The 22,215-nt window shown below is 43.4% G+C and overlaps 1 protein-coding gene across 6 annotated transcripts in view; it reads right to left on the reverse strand.

Moving 5' to 3' along the window:
• The window catches only part of DYNC1I1 (dynein cytoplasmic 1 intermediate chain 1), a 234,983-nt gene that overhangs the window by 88,551 nt on the left and 124,217 nt on the right, over positions 1–22,215 (reverse strand). For all 6 annotated transcript variants that reach the window (XM_081164604.1, XM_081164609.1, XM_081164605.1 and 3 more), the window contains 4 exons: positions 16,636–16,725; positions 7,732–7,894; positions 6,013–6,112; positions 2,024–2,149 (listed from right to left, as the gene is read on the reverse strand). In XM_081164604.1, the coding sequence (XP_081020730.1) occupies positions 2,024–2,149; positions 6,013–6,112; positions 7,732–7,894; positions 16,636–16,725 (479 nt within the window). The remainder of the gene's footprint in view (positions 1–2,023; positions 2,150–6,012; positions 6,113–7,731; positions 7,895–16,635; positions 16,726–22,215) is intronic.

Here is a 22,215-nt window from a genome sequence, read left to right on the forward strand (position 1 = left end):
TAAGCACTCAACTGGTTATTACAGAATCTGGAAGGCGAGCCCCAAAGAGGGATCCACCTGGTTTCAGATTGGGCTACCTGTCCTCAGGGGCGTGTGGGAAATGACCCATGGAGACACACCCTTCATGTTGGAGACACGCCTCTTGATTTCCTGCCTCAGCTGTTCATGACAAAGTACTGAGTGACAGTGATGTGACATCTGCACTGCAACCGCTAATCAAGCAGGAATCGGTGGGAATTGTCACCTTGACCTCGTTTCTACCATGCTGTCGGCAAAGCTGCTATCCACAAGCGCTCTCTGTGCCGGTGAACGGCTGCAATATCACTGCAAACGAAGTTAAAATGGAGCGCCGGCTGCTCTGGAATATAGAGGGCAGAAGGAAATTTACGTGGGTGGGAAAGCACATGTTGCCAGCTGGAGGAGGAAGTGGTACACCACACTTACTTCATAAGTGTGAGGTTTTTATAAACGAACTCTCTTGAGGATTGTTTAAAATAGACAGAAAATGACACACAGTCTCCAACTGCGCTATGTTGTTGTTTTAAAAGATTGCATGCATTCTAAAAACATTAGCGTGCTTCCTTGTGCTCTTTCCAAAAGGCTATATTTTTAACCTGAACCTCTTCCGAATGGTGGGCAGTTGAGTCACACAGGAGTCTTCAGCACAGTACAAAACAAACCGCTTTACCTTTTTCCAGAAGGGTAGCTGTGTTAAGTCTGTTGCAGCAAAACCTGTGTTATCCACCAACACTCTTTTGCGAGCAACGACTGATGATAAAGCAGTTATCACTGTCTGTATTTTTTCTGCATTTCCATTTCCTTCTGACCTCAACGTTGACCGTCTTTACTCCGGGGCCATGAGTATATCACACAGAGATATACACATGGCTGGGAACTGCAAACACAGAGGTCGGAGGGAAATGAAATGCAGAAAAGTACAGGCAGTGATCATGACATAATTAACATTATTAACTCAAGATAAAACTTCATGCATCTGATGAAGTGGATGCTAATCCATGAAAGCTTATGTCAGCCTCCTCCAACCTGATGCCCTCTCACACTTGCTGAGAACACAGGAAGCCATCTTATGATGAGTCAGAACATTTGTCCATCTACCTGGAGATGCAAGGATTCTGCTCTGCCACAGAGCTATGGACCCTTCCTCCAAACATAGGAAGTTGCTGTATACTCAGACTATCAGTCCATTGAGTTACCGTATTTTTCGCTCTATAGGACGCACTTTTTCCCCTCCAAAAATGAAGGGGAAATGTGTGTGCATCCTATGGAGCGAATGCAGGCTCCTTGGCTTCAGCGATAGCAATGGGAAGCCTCCGAAGCGCAGAGGGAGAGCGCTCTGGAGGCTTCACGTTGCTTTTGCTGAAGCCTGGAGAGTGAGAGGGATCGGTGTGCACCGAACCCTCTCGTTCTCCAGGCTTCAGGCAGCTATCCGCAAGCCTTCGGAGTGCAGCAGGAGTTCCCCCCGTGCTCCGAAGGCTTGCGGATAGCAGCCTGAAGCCCAAAGCCCGGGGAGCGCAGCGCCAACTCCCACTGCGCTCCCCGGGCTTCAGGCAGCTATCCGCAAGCCTTCGGAGCGTGCCCCCAGCCCCGCAAGCTCCAGGAGCGGTGGCAAGGCTGCGCGCAACCTTGCTGCCGCTCCCGGACCTGGGGTCGGGGGGAAGCTTGGGCTTTTTTCTTTATTCCCCCCCCCTAAAAACTAGGTGCACCCTATAGTCTGGTGCGCCCTATGGAGTGAAAAATATGGTAAATGTTGTCTACATTGACTGGCAGTGACACTCTAGAGGTCTAGGCATGGGGCATTCTTAACCATACCTGAAGATGTTGGAGATTGAAGCTGGGACTGTCTGCATGCAAAGCAGATGTTCTACCACCACTAATGGGTTGCAGACCACTAAGGGGCTAATGGAAGTTGCAGTCCAAAACATCTGGAGTGCACCAGGTCGGCAAAGGTTGACTTATGCCATAATAAATTTGTTAGTCTTTGAGATTATCTTTATTATCTTACCTGACAATGAAAAACATACTCGGGGGTTGTTTTCTTAAATTTCATGTTCCAGACCAAGGCCACGCCATCAGGTTCATGAGGAGCATCTTCGTTGTTGTTGTAGGAAGCAACCATAAGCTCCGGGTACTGTGCAGATAAAGAATATGCTATTGAATTTCAGCATGCAAGGGGGAACAAAGTTTTAGCTGCTGAGAAAAAATGGAGGAGTTCGAAACAAAATAGAAGCTAGCAAGAGGACAACAAATGCCAGTGGGTCACTCAAAATGAGTAAGAGAGAGAGAGAGAGAGAGAGAGAGAGAGAGAGAGAGAGAGAGAGAGAGTGTTTAGTATTTCTGAAATGCATTTAGAGCATTTTATCTTCAGGGGAAATGCAGCTGAAAAAAACCCACTGCAGGAAAAACCCACAATCTTCTCTCATTTGTGATATCATGATAACTAATATTGGTCTATCTTACAAGATATTGTATTATACTAAGTTTTAATTTATTATCTGCATTGTTGTACACTGCTCTGGAATTTATTTTTTAAAACAAATAAATAAATAAAGATTTCTTGGTTTACAAAAGTATGTGCAATGTCTCTTTTTTTCAGGTTGCATTTTCTACAGACCCTAGAGTCTATTTTGATCCTTTGAGGCTTACCTAGGAGTAACAGCCACTGTACTCAAGGGGGCTTATGCTTAGATAAGTGTGTGTGTGTGTGTGTGTGTGTGTGTGTGTGTGTGTGTGACAGAGAGAGAGAGAGAGAAGTAATTCCACTCTCAAGATAAGAGTATAAAATAAATGTGTTTTATAATTTTTTATTTATTTAAAATGTTTGAAACTCGCCTTTTCAGACACACACACACACACAACAACAACAACAACAACAACAACAACAACAACAACAACAACAAGATGGCTTACAATAAAAAGCATGGGCAAAAATATACTGAAATCATAAGATGAACAGCAGCAGAAACATCAGATATACACTGGGAAATAAAACAATACAAGCGCAAGTTTAAAAACCATAATAAAAACAATGGATGATTTTTTTAAAAAAAACAGGTAGCTGAAGATATAGTACCATTTAAAAGCCACTGGAGGCACATAAAAGGTAGGACTCCATAAGCAGGATTGTGGGGGAGAACGCCATTCATCCATCTTTATTGACTTATAAAAACATTTATCTATCACCAACTCATATAAAGTATCAGTTATAAAGACAGCATAAAACGATTGATAAAATAAACATAAAAATACTAACTAATAATTGAAATGACTGTTTCTACATGTCTCTTCAAAGGCGCATCTTGACTCCCATGGGGAGACTACCTGGCAGGGGGACTTACGTGGGGTGGAGGTGGGTTGCAGACAGCAGGCCAGGATAAAGGCTAGGTGGTTTTGTGTGTGTGGTTTTTTTAAAAAAAGTTTGCTCCTCGCATTTCAGCAGTATTGGACATCTGTTTTTAATGTTAACAGAAGCTAATGGAATTGTAATGCCTAAACTATGCCTTTCATTTCATATCAGGATTGCCAACTTTTTTATGGCAGAGCTCTTCTGCCTTTGACAGCTGCACAACAAACATAAAGCTAGCCTTCATGACAGGAAAAGCTTTAGTTGATTAATTTGTGCTTATCACTCAAGCATTAAATAACACTTGAGCAGGAACTATTGTAGCATACAGATAGGGTTGCACGACATCCTTCAACAAGGTCAGTACCTATATTTTCTCCATGTAAACAAGCCAGACTGGCTCCAAAGATAAGGGGGCCTTTGGCAAAATGTTATGTGATGGGCCCTCTCCTATGTAGGTGGGCTTCAAAGGGCTAACCTGGTTGCAGGCAGTAACAATGCAGCGATGCAATATTGAGGGCAATTGATCTGATGCTAGCAGCCCAGGGTTGCTTGGGAATTCTTTAAAGTAAAAAGTGTGGTTTTTAAATCTGTGACTGAAATGGGCAGTTTTGAAAGGTTCAGTCCACCATCTTGTTTCAAAATGGCACCCAATTTTATCCAAATATTAACATAAACCTGCTCTTGGTTTCATGAACCATCACACAAAATTTGGTCGTGCTATCTTAAGCGGTGTCCAAATGGAAAGTGAGGAGATAACCTAAGGCAAAATTAAATTTTACAACTTTCCAAAAATTACAGTAGGAGCATAATACTATCCACCGTTCATCGCCATCATGGTGATGCTCTGTCTGTCTGTCTGTCTGTCTGTCTGTCTCTCTCTCTCTCTCTCTCTCTCACACACACACACACACACACACACACACACGCACACACACACACACACACACGCACATCCCTTTCTGGCAGAATTCCATTCGGCTTGATTTGTGTGAATTCCAGCATGCCTTTGATAAACTGTGCACTGTACAGTGTAATGTTATCACAGTGTGCTCTGATGCCTCTGTCCTACTTAGCTGTCTTTTGCACTCCAGAGGTCAGAGGTCAAAGCGCTCCCTTTGACGTAATGCACAGTGACACTGAGAGCAGTTAAGGTGTACATCCAAGAGGAATAAAGCTTCGGAGGAGAGAAGGTGAGCTGGGGCCACCCCAGAACAAAGCAACAGGAGACAGAAACATGCTTGTGCGCCTGGGGGCATGAACAATTACATTTTTTGGCAGTTGCCTTCCAGTTGACTTTATCTCGCTGTCCCGGGAATACAGTAAATGCTGCTTGTTAAAAACCTATCAGATAAGAATTCCATGTAATTTCCAGCTCCTTGAACAGCCTAAGATAAGTATTTCCTCAGGCTGGTTTCCCAGTTCTGAACAAATCCACATATGCTTACTGACCACCCACGTGCCAACGCATACCTGTTGCAAAATGGATTCGATTAAGACGCATAGATGCTAAAAAAATTCCCTTTAAATGTAGCTGTGGTCATATCTCATAAGCATATTACTCCAAGGTCTGCATTATCTTCCTCAAGCAAGCTACAAGTTTGAGGTTCAGACAACGTATTTATTGAGCATTCATCCTGATATGCTTGCACAAAGCTTACATGGAGGTTAGATTATATCTGGTCTCTATTAAGCATTTGTTCCAATTTCTTTGCAGGGAGGTTATATGACAATGAATATTTATCCTGCATTCACCCTGGTTTGATTGTGGGCTGTTTATATACCTTCCCGTTACTCATTTGTTCATCCCACACTTTTCAATGCATTCCCCCATGACTTTTCAAACTAGAGAAAGTCCATTTCCTTTTAAAAGTGGATTTGTTGAACTAGGGTGACAGAGCACCTTAATTCACTGTGATTCCACAAGCCTTATTTCCCTGGCATGTGCTTGAATATCAATTCACACAGTCATGGCTTCCCCCAAAGAATCCTGGGAAGTGTAGCTTCTTAAGGATGCTGAGAGAGTTGTTAGGAGACCCGTATTCCCTTCACAGTGCTACAGTTCCCAGAGTGATTTAACAATTGATCATTCTGACAACTGCAGCTCACGCAGGGAACAAGGATCTCCTAGCGATGCTCAGCACCCTTAACAAAGCACAGGATTCTTTGGGAGAAGCCATGACTGTTTGAACTGCTTTAATTGTATAGAGCAGATGAAGCCTTCGACTGATGGCAGCTCCCTAGCAGAGGTCTTTCACATAGCATACTACCCAGTTTATTAGTCTTTTAAAAATGGAGATATAATACCAGGAGTTGAATCTGGAACATGCAGGGGATGTATTCTACCACTGAGGCATGGTTCCTTTATCAAAGTCACATGGTATATATACAAATTGCAGAGCGACTTTGGCTTGTGGCAAGTGCAGTGACATGTTTTATTTTGCCGCCAATCTTGGGCCATTGAATATTATGGCATGTCACAAATCTCCCTCAGACAGCAGCTTGCCATGCAGCATTTGTGGTACTGGGGAAAGTGGTTCAAGAAACAAGTCTAAGAGCTTGGAACTAGTAGCCCTGTTTTGTTTCGTTTTCAGACTCTGCCAAATTATATGTACCCAAAGTTGGTGTGCTTTTGTAAACATAAATCTTACCTGAAGGGACCAATCCATACAAGTGACAACCCGGTGCTTAGACCAGTGCTCATCGTAGAACTGACGGTTAAAGGAAAGGTTAGCTCCAGCTTGGACATCTCTGTATGGGTTTGAAAAAGAGTTACACTTAAACTTGTGGTTGGTTTACAATTCCAGCCTTGGCGTCAGCAGCTGGCATGCTAAGGCAGAGGCTCCAGTCACCCAGTTTGTGCCCACCACAGCTGACTCTTTCCCTGGGCTCTCAACACTTGGCAGCTGGTTCTGCAGGCCTCCATTTTGATTTTCCACAATGCCCTGGAAAACTCATAATGTCAGGTCCTCCAGGGCATTGTGGGAAATTAAAATGGTGGATCAAACATAAGAAGGGACCCACCACAGGACACTTTGCCCAGGTCTCGCTTTGCACAATGCCAATTGTTTTAAATGATTTCCAATCATTTATTTCCCCTACTATGTTTCCTTAGCTAGTTAGTGTGTCTTCTCTGCACCCCACCCTGAAAACTATTTTGTCTGAAGTAGAAAAATGGAGCGGCAAAAAATATTTCCTCTTTAACATAGTAAATCCATCCCTGTGTCAGTGTATGCCTACTGTGTCAATGCTGCACCTGACCAATACCTCATGTTGTCCCCAGTGCAAATCCACATACATTATTCAAGGCATACAATTGACCCATGGGGCAGAAGGCCTGAAGCGACACTGGACACTTCAAAGCACCTGCATAGTTGTCTTTTTTTTTTTAGTTTGTTGCACATGACTTTAATTGTGAGTAAGAGTCAACCTAACAAGACATTCCATACTGTAGGCTTCATGAATGAAGCTTCAAAACATACTAAAGAGTCAGGGGTGACCTCCAGCAGGTAGCAGAGGGCAGTAAAAATATTTCCCGCTGCCCCTTTGGAGACCCTCAATGTTGGTATTCCACTGCATATTTTGGAGCTAAACCCAGGGCTGTAGAAACCACCTCCAATGTGAAGCCAAGCCCACCTTAAAGGATTGATTATTTGGTCTGTAACTAGGAGCTTCACATTAAGCCAACTATCCCTGGAAGAGGAACCTTAAGGGTGAACAGATGAATCATATTGCTCTCACACACTATAGCAGCTATCTGTTGTGCATACAATACTGCACCGCCACAACATTTTCAACCATAAAACATCTTGGGTGCCGTGGCAGAAAGGTGGTTTATAGAAATGTCATAAATACATGGATAATAAAAACAAGGGTTCGATAAAGAAGAATGCATTTCACCACTTAATCTAATTATCGGTCTTTAAAATGTATAAATTACCAGAGTTTGACACTCTGCCACGGAAATGGGCAATGTCAGGCCTGGAGTCCGAATTCAGCCCTTGATGGCTCTCCATCTGACCTTCAAGACTCACCCCAGGCCATGCCCTTCAAAGGCCCTACTCTGAACCCTCCCTGACTGCTTTTGCCTATTCTTGAATTATGAGAATGCCTCTTGCCTGCCTAGATGGATGGAAAGATGTGGATGTCCATGTGAAGGAACCTCTGGCTTTTGCATGGCAGGACAATAGCATACTTTTGACATTGGCCACACCCACTACTAGCGTATCGTTCCCCCCCAGGAAGGCTGCCCATGAGGGAATGTGTGTGCCTAGGACTGAAAAAGGCTCTTCCCTCCCACTCTAACACAAATAGTATCTATTTGTTTGTTCGCTTTTTATCATGTTGAAAATAATAAAATAAAGACTGACCCATCTTTCTCTTCCACATCTCTGCCACCATAGTCAAAGAAAATGTCAGAATCTTCAGCTAGCGCTCTCTCAATCACACGTATCGTCCGGTCAAAAAATATAAGGAACTCTTCTGAGTGGAGAATCTGCTGCTTTTCTTCCTCTGTCAGTTCCCTGGGAGGAGCTTACAAAAGCATATTGGCAGCGTTAAGCCCACAAGGATTTAAACATCTCCAACTGAATTAAACAAAGTCTTCAGGAAAGAAAGGAAATATTCCTATGAAAGCCATAGCAACGTTGGTAGGGCCGAGCGGTTTGCTTCCTTCTAAAGAATCGCTTCTGAATCCTCTCTAAATGGGCAGCTGCGTAATCTTAGAATGCAGCCTCTATACAGAAGGTAGCCTATATCGTGCATATTTATTATTCCGGAAAAGAAAATACTTAGGACCCAAAATAAAATAAACCCCACGTTCAGATTTCAGGAAACGTTTTTGACGGATGTATGTTGCAAAACTGAACTTGGAAAAGCATTAAACGGCATTTCACAAAGAAGTGCTCTTTTAACACAGAGACCAGTTTCAACCAAAGCTTTTAAAAAACGTTCTCAGCCTATTAAAAGGCATGCTTTACTTCACTGTATTTAGGTTTCTTAACATGAAGACATAGGACCCTTCTAGAGTAGGGTTCATTTGGTTTTTTGCATGTGTACTCTTTCTGTAGCAAGTCACTGCCACGATAATAGCGCTTTAGTGGTGGCTTTATACTGGATCATCCACACATCATTCTGCTTTATCAGTTGTTCTGTGACGCTTTCCCATTGTTAATTGTATTATTGCCTTCTGGGGGGGGGGGACAGACATACTTGTGCTATAGTGCAACAAAAAGTGCAGAACATTTGTGGTTTGGAAAGCTACAGAATTTAAGCAGGAAACTACAGGGCACGAACCCATTGCAAATGAAGCAGTGTGATTGCTCCAAAACCTCTGCAAGTACAAATGGTATTGAAAACTTGATTGCGTGTAGCATCTCCAGTAACACCATGAGCTCAAATCATCATGAACGCTCAACCAAAAGGGCATCTGGAGGGGCCCTTAGGCCAGGATCTTAAGGGCCAAAAACACATGCGGGAATGTAGCTCAGTGGTAGAGCAAGTGCTTTTCATGCAGAAGGTTGCAGGTTCAGTCCTTGGCCTCTCCAAGTGGAGCTGGAAAGATCCCTATCTGGGGATGCTATTTCTAGCAGATGTCATTGGAGAGGAAAAGATCCATGCCTACTTCACGAGAGCACACAACTTTCTTCTCTTATGCTCACCACTTCCTGAGATGATTGAACATGATGGGCTGTTTTCTGGTCCCTTATGTTTCCCTCTGCTGCAATAAAATAAAATGCCTTCTGTGTAGAAGAAGTTTACAAGCCAATAAAATGAAATGAAAAGCAGCATACAACAAGAAGGCAGCACTTTCCAAGATTTACCCAGATTATCGTTTTCTATGAGATGCATCTATTCCGAAAAGGTAGAGAGTGGAGTTCTTGGGGAAACCCCGTAATGATGGAACCTTATTCCCACTGGGAGCCTTCTAGGCCCAATTTTCTGGCAGTGTTAAAAGACCTTTCAATTTAAGCACACAAGAAAATAGCAGGTAACCATACTGGTCCATGGGAGGGGAGGGGTGTGTGCAAAAGTTAACAGTAGGGTAATAGGTTTAAATGGCTTTATTAGAGCCAACTAAAACATCACAAAGTACTGAGAAATCTTCCTCAGATTTCTCTGCGTTCCTCAGAACTCAGATTGGATGTTAAAATGGAAAGTGAGGGTGGATAAAACGCTGTTCCTAGGCATGGTGGAAAAGTTCCAGTCTTCAGCTTGTAAGAGGAAGTAGAGGAGATTTTATTAGATGACAAAGGTTCTGTAGAACTGAGGTGGCATCTTCATCTTACAAAAAAACTGCCTAAGACTTCATTTTGGTTTGTTGTTGCTCTTATTTTTACTATGTATTTTGTGGTTTTTATATTGTAATTTTATGTTGTGAATCGCCCTGAGATCTGAGGATGAAGGGTGGTAGACAAATTTAAGTCAGGAATGGCGAACCTCAGCCCTGGAGACCAAACGTAGCCCTCAAGGTCTCTCTGTCCAGCCCTCAGGACTCGTCCTAGGCCACATCACCTCTCTATAGGCCTTGACTGGCCCTCCTGGAAGGCCCTCCCCAACGGCCCTGAACTGTGATCAAGCTTCTTGCTTGCCTGTGTGGAATATATCCTACTATACAAAGCGAATTGCTCATACATCCATTGCTCCACTCAGTTTTTGTGCTTTTGGCCCTACCCACCATATAGGACTCACAGAGAATGTGGCCCTCAAGCTGAAAAAGGTTCCCCCACTTGAAAAAGTTTCCCCATCCCTGCACAATGTCAAACCATGGCTTAGTGTGAATACACAGGGACCAAGAGAGTAGATCACAGCCATTTTGGTTCTCTCCTCCTTCTACTGTGTTGTATGACCAATGGTCAGAAGTGAAGGGAGAGCCACATAGGTTCCTGATGCTCATTCAGGGGACCCTACTGATAGGGATGGAATGACCTGCCAGTTCTGGTTCTCTTTGTTCCTCATTTTTCCAAACTTAAATTCAGTCCTTTTTAAAAAAGAAATCCTCATGAAAATTCACCAGCATTTTTGTGTTAATTTCTCCTAACAAGTACGTTTTTATATATAATTTTGACTAATGTACAAAAGTAACTTTCCCTGATATGGTGTGGTTTTATATGTTACTTCCACTAATATCTTCATTTTTATGCACCCTTTTCCCTAATATATGCATTTATGCAAACAATGCTTGGTTGGAGAACTGCATCACAAAATTCAGACAAGTGTGAATTTTGAAGGATGGCTAAGTTTCAGTTTGCATATTATTTCAGGAAGTGCAAATTTGATAGATTCAGTTTTAAATGCAGACTGGATAAAATACCTCCTCTATCCCTACCTTCAGTAGATGTTATCTTGTGGTTATTTTGGCTTCTTATGTTTACTCAGAAGAAGTTCTATTGTGTTTAATGGTGCTTACTCCTGAGTATATGAGAACAAGATTGCAGCCCTAGCCTAGCTCTGGGGTGAGAGGTAGAAGAAAATTTGCAATTCTTCACCCATTTTTAAAATATGTGCAGAGGCTGTAACAGAAGCATAAAATATGACGGGTTAAAATCCAGGTCCTATTTAAGACTTTGGCAAAACAGCCTTTTATTTCACTGGAGCAATGACTGCATGCAATATGTAGCCAGAAACCACAGGGAACTATCTGCTATACATAAACACAAAAACATAATTGTTTTAGACAGTGTAGCAAAAAGTAAATGAGAAAGAAAGCCAGAAGACTCATTTATTACATTGCCCTAAAAAAACCAAAAAAAATCCCAAGATAGCACTATGCCAACCCAGAACTTACATGATATTTGAAAATCTCATATTGTAGTTAGTCTAGGTGTTATAAATGTATCTAACACACATAATTACATAAAACAAAAAGAGGGGTAAAGATGCACTGTCTTGGATTCAAAGAACCGAGTGTAGTTTTTTGTACACTCGTTGAGACTTTATTAATTTAGAAGAGTTCTAACCAACAGCAATTTGAAAGTGGGCTACAGTGGTGCCTCGCAAGACGAAATTAATCCATTCCGCGAGTCTCTTCGTCTTGCAGTTTTTTCGTCTTGCGAAGCACGGCTATTAGCGGCTTAGCGGCTATTAGCGGCTTAGCGGCTATTAACGGCTTAGCGGCTTAGCGGCTATTAACGGCTTAGCGGCTTTAAGAAAAAGGAAACAAACTCGCAAGAACTCGCAAGACGTTTCGTCTTGCGAAGCAAGCCCATAGGGAAATTCGTCTTGTGGAACGACTCAAAAAACAGAAAACTCTTTCGTCTAGCGAGTTTTTCGTCTTGCGAGGCATTCGTCTTGCGGGGCACCACTGTACAACTAAAACAGTTTCAAAATTCACAGTGCAATTATTCTTTTTTAAAGGCAAGATAAATCACAATTAGCCAACTTAAAAAACACAAATGCTGGCATTAGATCCCACGGAAAGCCTGGGTGAATAACCAGGTCTTGGACTGCTGTCTCATGGTGCTGCCATGTCACAGAGAAAAAGAGACTGGATGAAAAAGAGAGAGTGGATGGCGCCACTGAGAAGGCTCCCGCCTGCCACGTTGCCAAAGATGCCACAGCCAAACCAACTCTGCTGGTAGATCTCAACAAATGGGCAGATCTATATGAGAGAAGGCATTACTTGAGGCATCCAGGCCCAAGTTGTATATGGCTTTGTCAGTCAGTGCAAGTACCTTGAACCAGGCTCAGTAGCAGATAGCCAGTGTAGTTATTTCCGGATTGGTGATGTATGTTTACAGTAAAGGTAAAGGTAAAGGGACCCCTGACCATTAGGTCCAGTCGTGGACGACTCTGGAGTTGCGGCACTCATCTCGCTTTACTGGCCGAGGGAGCCGGCGTACAGCTTCCGGGTCATGTGGCCAGCATGACTAAGCCACTTCTGGAGAACCAGAGCAGCGCACGGAAACACCGTTTACCTTCCTGCCAGACGTGCTTTCAAACTGCTAGGTTGGCAGGAGCTGGGACTGAGCAATGGGAGCTCACCCCGTCGCGGGTATTCGAACTGCCAACCTTCTGATCAGCATGCCCTAGGCTCTGTGGTTTAACCCACAGCGCCACCCGTGTTTGCAGTAGGTCACCCTAAAAGAAACATGTCTGCCACATTCTGCACTGGCTGCAGCTTCCTGAACAGCCTCAGGGGCAGCCCCATGCAGAGTGCATTACAATAGTCCAGTCTAGAGGTTACTATGAAGCAGCAGGGCAAGGCTCTCCCTGTCATGCCATGGTGTTCGTGAAGTCCCAGCTTGGTGCAGTCAAGGTAGCCTCGGCGTGAATGTTGAAGCCTCCCAGAATGATTGTGCTGGGATCCTCCAACATCACGCCTGAGACTGCCTCTGCCACCTTGTGTAAGGATGTCCGTGGGCAGCAGGTTGGGTGGTATACCAGCAAGCAGCATCTGTCTTTCTGGTCCAATGTTGGGTACAATTCCTCAAGTCTTGCACTGGAGCAAAAAGGTAAAGGAGATAGGATTCCTAGGGGTAATGGTGACTCCTGCCCCAAACTTCCAGGTTGGACTGATCCTGCATCAAATACCCAGCTGAGCAGAGCTGAGTCAGATCAACTCCACCCACCTTGTACAGCCAGGTTTTGGTACTAAATGCTATGTCAGGACCTTCATCCACAATCAACCGGAAGTGTTCAAGCAGGTCAACCAGAATATTAATAGTCCTGCTCACTTTGCTAAAATTAAATGTAGATTGATGAGGTTTTAGGGATTTATTAGAGCAACGGTGTTGGCAGGATGGGCTAGCGAGTTACATAGCATTACTAATTAGTATTTTGTTTTCTAGGAAAAAAACTATGCTCTCTTTAAAAGTTGCCCATATACATAGCATTTTTATTCACATTGCTTCTTAAAATGATATGTTGGTGTGACTTGAACGATCCGAGGTTCTTTTAAGTAAAAAGGAAAAAATAAAGAAAAGTTCAGCTCCCTGAGCTATAACCAGCTTTTAGCCCAGAGCAAATTTTTATGGCTGGGTTATAAAATCCTTCAAAAACAAGATTCATAATGGAAGTGCTGACACAGGCTTCAACTGCTATACAGAAGTGTGAATGGCGCCGCTATAATATCTATTAAGGATTCTTTAAAAGTTGGGGGTTGGGGGTTGGGGGGAATAGTGTCTCTTGCTTTGCATAAAAAAGAAAAGAAACCAGAGGACTTTATGCCAACATAAACATGCATTTAACCCATTATATACTAATTTGCAGGAAAGCCCTTAATTCTGAATAAGCATTGCAGAACCCAGTACCAACAGGAAATGTTAGTCTAAATTCCTGTTTTGCCTCTAACATGTTTTTAATCACTTCCATGAAGCACGCATGAGGGTTACAAAGTCAGAAAAGGAAGGGATTGTATGAGGGAAGCAAATGTGATTATGCGATAAAAACGAGAGCAGAGAAAAATGGAAACCTTCGTAAGGAAGACTCCTGGTATTGGTATTTTGTCTTAGTTATTTCACATGCTCCGGCTGTTGTCCTATTCACAGTTGCCTGGGGGTTAAGCTCCCTTCAACTCTTTGGAACTGACTTCAGAGTTAATGTGAGCAGGGGGGGAAAGTTGGTTGCTTCTAAAATTATTTGGCTTGGCCTATGCGGCAATTCCAATAGTTCCAGAGCTAAAGCTGCTTAGTCTTGAAGGAAAGGCACTCTGCACATGCTCAGAGAAACACAGGAAGCTGCCTTACACTTAAGTCAGACCACCAGTGATGCATCAAGCTCAGCGTGTACAATGATTGGCAGCAGCTTCCCTGGGTTTCAGACAGAAGCCCTTCCCCAGACCTACCTGGAGACGCTGGTGAAGGAACCTGGGACTTTCTGCATGCAAAGAAGATGCTCTGTCACTGTGCTACAATCCATCTATCTTTTTTTATGGTTGCTGCTTCATATGAAATGAGCTCAGGCCTTCATAACAGAAGCCACAAATGGTTCTATTTTAATTTGCAATCAATTCATTAGGAGAGCTGCAGTTAGTGGATATTTGGCGTTTCACCTGTCTCCTCAGAACGACAAAAGTACCTTTTAAGTGTTTATGCTGTCAGTCTCAATTCATTCTCCCTCCCTTCTGCTCCTATGATATTAACACTCTCGCAAAGTGCCGTCATATCTGAGTCAACAACCGTGCTTCCTTCAGAATTCTGTGGTTTGAGTTCCTCAAAAACTGTTACTATCGAAAACCCGAAAAAAACACCCTATCCAGCTACCCTTTGCCTCAGAGCTGGCTTGACTAGACAAGAAGAGGAGCCAGTGGCAACATGAAGCACTTCTCCTAGACTAAACTATAACAAAGAAGGAGTTGATGTTAGTTATGGCTCTCCTTCAAATTCAACAACAAAAGTATACAAAGGGCGCGCTTGCAAGCATGCGAAAAAAAGCCCACTAAAATAAATATATATCTTTCAGGAGTCTATTTAGTTTGGCTTTTAAAAGTATTCGCGCATAATCCACAATGTCGCCTTCCAGAGATATCCAAATTAGGGCTGCTTTTATGTGGCAACAGGAGGAAACATGACACAGATCTCAACCAAAATTGAACAGTGGATATACCGTATTTAACGGCATTGTTCTTGCTGCTTCCTAAGCCTGCTTGCTTAGCCGGCTGGTAACAAAGTGGGGGAAATTTGCTAAATGTCAGTTTAGATGGATGGATTTGACTAGTTCCCCTCCACCCTAGTCACTAGTGTTGAAGGCTAAAGTAGGGAATGCAGGAAACTGCCTGATATCTGTTCAATTTGTCCCTCTGTATAGTTTTGTCCCTAGTATAGTTTTCACTCTCTCTTGATGGCTCTTTGTGGTCTCAGGTGGGGGTCTTTCACATCACCTGTCACCTTAAAAAAAAAACCACTTTGGAAATGTCAGGACTTGGACCTTGAAGCTTTTTATGGCAGCGAGATGAAGAGGAAAGGTCTTCTGCAACATTCATAGTTGTGTAGAAATGGAAGTCATAGCAAGTGTTACATAACTGGCACCTACTGAATTTATTGAAGGAGGCCCATGGCTCAATGGTGGAACATCTGCTATGCCTGCAGAAGCTTTCAGGTTCAATCCCTGGCATCTCTGCATATGCCTGGGTGCCTGAAACCCTAGAGAGAAACTGCAAGTCACTTTAAATGATATTGAGCTAGATGGGACCGATGGTCAGTACACAGCCGCTTCCTGTGATCCATCAAACTGTCAAAGGTACAGGAGCCCTGCCTTCTTTGGAACATAAGAGCATAAGAACATAAGAAGCGCCTGCCGGATCAGGCCCATGGCCCATCTTATCCAGCAGCTTGCTCTCACAGTGGTCAATGAGATGCCCTTTGCGTCTCGCCGCTTTCTATACGCAAAACATGCACCCTACTGAACTACAGACCATCTCCAGTGCACCTTGAGCCCTGTTCACTCATTCTTTCCACCTACCCACATGTAATTACCCTTGTGCGAGGGGGAGCGGATGGAGGTGAGTCCATTGGGATATCCCCCTGCCACACGTTCCCCATTCCTGAAGCTCACCCCTCCCCCTCTCAAATAGGCATCCATAAGATTTAGAACCTTGATCTTCCAGGGTTCTTAATTACGTGGAGAGCCTACTCAAGGAGGGCAGGCTCTCCGTTGTAGCTATTCAGCCCCCAACATATACATGGGGGGAAACAACTGGATGACACAGGGGGGGGCTGCCCTGCTTAGTTGACCTCCCTATGTCTAAGTCACCGCCACTGGGGAACCCTTGAGAGTCAGTCCTACTGAACTCAGTAAAACAATGATTACATCTATATCCTGTCTTTACTCCAAAGAGCTGATGCTAGTCTACATGGTACTCTCTCTCTCTCTCCCCCCCCCCTTTTTACCCTCCCAAGAACCCTGTGAGAAAGGCTAGGTTGAGGGACAATGACTGGTCTAAGATCACTCAGTGAGCTTCATGGCTGAAAGGAGATTCGAACCTGGGTCTTCTCAGTCCTAATCTGACACTAACCGCTACTCTGCACAGGCTCTCTTGACTTCTGTCCAAGTAAAAATGTGTCAACTGTAACCGTTCTTTGGCTGCAACCCTAAACATGTGTACTAGGAAAGAAGTCTAGCTGAACTAAAAATATTTAGGGCTGGACTGTACATCTATTCTTAGACATAAGAGCCCTAAAGGTCTGCAGAAGTCACAAGCAATGCAATATCAATGTTAAAAGCAAATCCTAGAAAACAGTAATTTCCACTTCACCTGCTGTTAACTTTGGCATGTATTAGCACACTGCGCATGGCAGTCTTTGGTAGATGCTTCAATAATGTCTACATCTACATACCTTCCTTCACGTCTTGCTTCTTTTCTTGAGTTTCTATCTCAGAGTCATTCTGTGCTTTTGGTTCAACCAATTCTTCATCGTCTTCATCCTCTAAAGAGAAAGAGAAAAGAAAGGAGGAGAAATTGTGAAAATTAAGAATTCCAGGATATACCAAGGTTTTCTTCAATGCTACTTTTGTACAATAGACAAATGGACAAGCAACAGCAAAAGTGTAGCATTATTTGATTCTGCAGAAAATGCAGATAGTGCTTTTATTCACAACTCTTTGACTACAAGTATCACTCGTTCAAATTTCATTTATCTGTTTTTTTCCTACTTTTTATCGTGAATAGGGACTTCTCAGTGGTGTTTCCTACCCTATGAAATACCTTTTTAGCAAAGAAATGGCTCCCTCCTTTGGTTCGTGCTTTTAAGAACATTTTAAAAACTCGTTTTGGCTTTTAATTGAAAGCTTTTCTTGCATAAGCTGTTGCTGGGGTTTCTGCTGGGGTTTTGCTAAATTTTATTAGCCGGCTGTCCTATTGAGATTTGTATTGTATGTTTTAAGCTTGCTGTTTTTAATGGAATCGTTTGTTAGATATACTTTAAAATATGCATTAAAACAGAACTTGTTTTTAAATAGATTTTATGAGGAACGGGGATGGGAAAGGCTTAGTGAAACCATGCAAAAGTGCTGTCTCCTAGCCCTACTCAGTAACAGCAGTGGCTGGCAGGGGGGAGTTGCATTGTTTTACCAGGCTTCCTAACATGGAGGTCAGGGTCAATAACCGAAAGCAGGGGAGGTGGCAGGAAGGTCAGTGCAGTGCAAGTGCAGTGGCAGGAGCATATGATTGGCTCTGCTGCTGCACCCACACTGTGCCAACCTCCCTGCTGCCTCCCTCTCCTCCTCTTGGTTACCAGCAGCACCTTCACATTGGAAAGTAATGTAAGCAATGGAACCCTTCCATACTCTGTAAAAACCACACCTCTAAATCAGGTGAGACTACAATCAGTTCACTTGCACTGCAAACTCAAAAACGGCTGCAAACCAGCTCTGGGGGCTGGGGAATGGGGCTACAACAGGGAAGACAAAGAAACGCAATGGTTTGGGCAGGACGATGGAATTCTCATGAGTGAGCCAACTCTAAAGGAAAAAGAGCCCTCTGAAAAACTCTGGAGTGTCTTATACAATTACCTGTTCATGCCCAGTTGAGTCTCTGGAGTCACACTGCTCAAACAACAGCCCACCAGGCCACATCACAGCAAATTATTTTTGAAGCTCTGCAAAGTTAGAAAATCCGTTTGTGATGTGTGCCGGCATGGTGGTCTGCTGTTCAAAGAAAATAACCCTAAGGCCGCAATCCTACTTACTTAAGGAGTAAACTCCCGTGAACTACGCATGATCTGATTTGGAGTGGACGCGCACTGGGTTAGTTCATTAATTCTGTGTGTGAGCTCTTGGGTGCGTCTAGGCTTTCTGGAGGCAAGTGTGGTCCTTGCATTTGTTCGGTTATTTGCCCACCAAAGTCCAGAAAAATAGCTTGCAAATATGCTGAAGCAGAAGCATGAGAGACGTTGGCTGCCATAAATCTGCAAGATATTCTTGAGCTAGTCACCTGTTCCATTCTCTTCCCTGCAGCAACTTTCCATCTCGGATGACTTAAGCTTGACTTGTTCTCCCCAGAGACATCTTTGCAGCCAGCAAAGCGGAGCAGCAGGGGGAGAGAAAGGCATACGCGTTTCAGCTTGGCAGCTACCCTACTAATGGGACACCTGTTATTTAAACACCTCATTTCCAATTCAATTCTCACCAGATTAATTTGTCTTTTGACCTACAAGGAAGGGTTAAATAGAATCCTGACCCCCAGGTCAGATGCCACTGGCAAGCAAACAGGCATGGCACAGTTCTGAAAAGTCATCACCACTCGATTTGGAGAACGCGGCAGCCATGAGATGCATTTGGGAGCTTTAAGAACAGTTCAGCATTAATACGAATTTAATGAGCGCTGAAAATTGACACATGTCAGCTACCACTAACAGATGTTTCACTGGCCTTTCTTGACCTATGCAAATCTCTCCACTCCTGCTTCTCCTTCTCCCAAACCCCACTCATGGAGTCTTCCTTTTCCTGTCATTTGTGTCGCGCTGCGTTTGCCTTAAGCTACAAAGGGCCTGAACATCCAGGTCAATGTACAGCTCCTCAAGGGTGATGAAAAGCACCCAACATGAGAAAAAGCCGCAGAAATCAAACTGACCAGCTAGAAGCACCCATAGGGCACAGCTTGGGAGGGGAGCAGGATTGCTTTCCGTGTGGGAGATGCCAGGTTCAAAACAATCCCCTGACGTGCCCAGTTCAAAACAATCACAAATTGAAAGTCTACTGCAGGTATAGGCAAACTCGGCCCTCCAGATGTTTTGAGACTACAGTTCCCATCATCCCTGACCACTGGTCCTGTTAGCTAGGGATGATGGGAGTTGTAGTCCCAAAAACGTCTGGAGGGCCAAGTTTGCCTATGCCTGGTCTACTGGGTGGGTGGACACTGGGTGGCCTAAGTAGAGAGAGTAGCGGTGCAGATGGACCAAAATTCTGATTCTACAGCCAGCAACATCATATGTTCATATATAACTCACAGCCTTCTTGCATGCATGCATGGCAGTAGTGTGGATAGTAGCTATAAAAGCAGGAAATTCTCGCAAGCAGTGAGCTGCAGGTCTCAACCATGTGACCAGTTAACACAAGAATCGGGCCTGACTTTCCACACATATCCAGAACATGTGTGTATGGAAGGGAGGGCCATGGAAGGCCTTTGCCCTCACCATATTCACATCCGTTGGTCTACTAAGCTGTGGCAACATCGTATGATGATATACTGTACTTCCTGTCAAATAGATTAAAGTCACTTGCATACTGAAAATGAAGGTATTGCTATTAATAATAATATTGGTACTTTTAATAATAATAAAAAACTTTTATTTATATCCCACCCTCCCCGGCCGAAGTCGGGCGCAGGGCAGCTAACATCAGATACATAACATTAGTATCAAACAATAATTAAATTACCTCCTAAAAGAAATTACCTCCTTTATCTGACAGAAAGTCTTCTGGTTCATTAGAACTTATTTCCAAGCAGGTTTGCAAGAGGAAAGTCTGAGTTGATTTGATGTATAGTTTGTACACAATCTGTTTGGGGTTTTTTTTGCGGGGGGTGGGGATTCCAAAGTCATTTCCATCTACTTGCTTGGCAATCATTTATCAAATGTGATTGGCTTTTTCAAGTTAGCAAACTTGTGACCATTGTTCTAATTTGTTGAAGGTCTGAAATGCATATATTTTTCATGGCACGTGAACTATTTCTCTCCCTGCTGCGATTTTCCATGGGGATTGGATCTCATAAGTGAAGCATATTTGTGTGCATTGGTAATAGACCTTCTTTTATAACTTGATTTTGAGTCATTACCAAGAGTCTCCCATATCTGCATATACTATCCATCAGTTGGCTTTAAGTAATCCTTAATATGTTTCAGTTCAAAATGTGGAGGGTCCCTGGGGGCCAGAACAATGCTCCTATTTAAACTACATGCTAGAGATCCTTCTAAGAGACCTGTCTGCCTTTCACTTCAAAGGGATGGATTTATAACCAAGTTTTCATCTCTAAAAGAAGAAACCAACTTCCTCTACTGCTTTCTAAATTGCCACCAACCTTTAGAAATTGCAGCTTATTCCAGTGCAATCTACTGCAATATGTTGGGAGTTACCCACAAAGATTTCTGGATGGTCATGGAAACTTTAGATTCCCGCATTGCAGAGGGCTGGATTAGATGACCCTCGGGATCCCTTCCAACTCCACAAATCTATGATTCTGTGATTCTATAATCCTATAACTACTCCTATTATTCCACACACATTTCATAGAACTCACCCAAGTCAACAAACAATGGGCCTGACAGGAGTAAGCATGGATCAATGGTACCAAATAGTATGGGAACAGCCCTACTAGAAAAATTAACCAATAAACTGAAACTGACACGGGGACAAATAGAAGAAGACACCTTCACCCCAGTATGGCTCCCCTTTATCACACACACAGCCCAACAAGACAATGACAAAAATCCACCAGCAGCATACAAATCAACATGGCTAACCTGATCCAAAACACCCACCCACCGCACTCACACATGAAAACAAAGACCGCCACAGCCAACCACAAATGAACAACCACACTCTAGGCCAACCCCAACCTCTCTCACCACCAAAGGAACACAAGTGAACAGCAAAGAACCTGCACAAGCAACGCTGACACTAAACCCTACATATACTAAGAAAAATAGAAACATCGCCACCCAACCCCAACCCCACCCATCTTTCCCCCCCTCCACCTCTTTCCCCCTTTTCTTCCCAATGAAACTGATTTGTTAAAATGTTACATTGGGGGGGGGAGGGAATACAAGAGAGAGACATCGCACACACTTTTGTAAATCAAGAAAATCTTTAATAAAATAAAAACAAACAATGGGCCTCCTAAGCTCTTTGTTCAGGAAACCCACGATTGCTCCTTTGTCCTAAACCATGGTTTGTTTTCGTATTACATGCAAACTTGGCCAAATTAGGCTTGGCGCTGATCATGGGTGTTATAATGACACTTCATTATCACATGGAAGTGGCTAATATGGTGTCCTTACCTGGATGGGGCAGGATCTTAGCAAGGTCAGGGCTGCACAAGCACAGTCAACCCAGTGCTCCTGCCAGCCCCAATCTCGCCACCTCCTTCCCCATCCAGGTAAGTGGCAGTGATTCCAGTGTCAGGAGGGGGGCTCCACAGCACCAACTCACCATACCAGCTGCTCTTACTACCATATAAAGTGTGAACAAAAGACATGGATGTAGCATGGACATGTAAGCGAGCTACCAATCAATCAAGTTCCTTCACGGAAAATGCATAGGTTCGCAGTTACATGTGTCTGCCGTTCAGCTTCCCGTTTCAACAACAGAATGACACCAATGGCTTCCCATAAGGCATAAAATGTAAGGCTGCCTTAATCCACTTACTATATCTGAATTTTAACTGTGTCCCCACCAGCCTAACATTTGAGATAAGTATCACTTCAGCACTAAAATGCCCTCTTCCAATTCAGTTACACTACAGGAGAAAAATGAGAACATAAAGGGGAAAGAACATTAATTATCAAAATTACATCCCTCTTACAAATTCCTTGAAAACAGTTTTCTTGCTTCTTCTGGTGGTATGCATACCATCAGCTACAGTTATTTCCCCCTCCCCAACCCCCACCGTTAAAAATAAAAAAAGTATTTTCATTGGGACATGTGGTTTTCGTTTTTATGTAGTTGCGCTCTCGTTGTTCAACCAGTTTACTAAGCGGCTAAATATTCGTCTAAGATTTATGTAAAGCAGACCCCCCTCATTGCTGATATATGCACTACCAGCTCAACAGCTATGGCATCTGTTGCTCCCTGGAGTTTGAGATTTACACCTCCTTGGATTTGCACCTCTGAGGCTAGTTAAGAGATCATAACTCCTGTGTATGGGTTTATGTATCAAGAGCCATGCTGAATTAGACTGACAGCACCATGTTTCAATCTGT

The sequence above is a fragment of the Podarcis bocagei genome (assembly GCF_964188305.1).
Source record: "Podarcis bocagei genome assembly, chromosome: 12".
Lineage (NCBI taxonomy): Eukaryota > Metazoa > Chordata > Lepidosauria > Squamata > Lacertidae > Podarcis > Podarcis bocagei.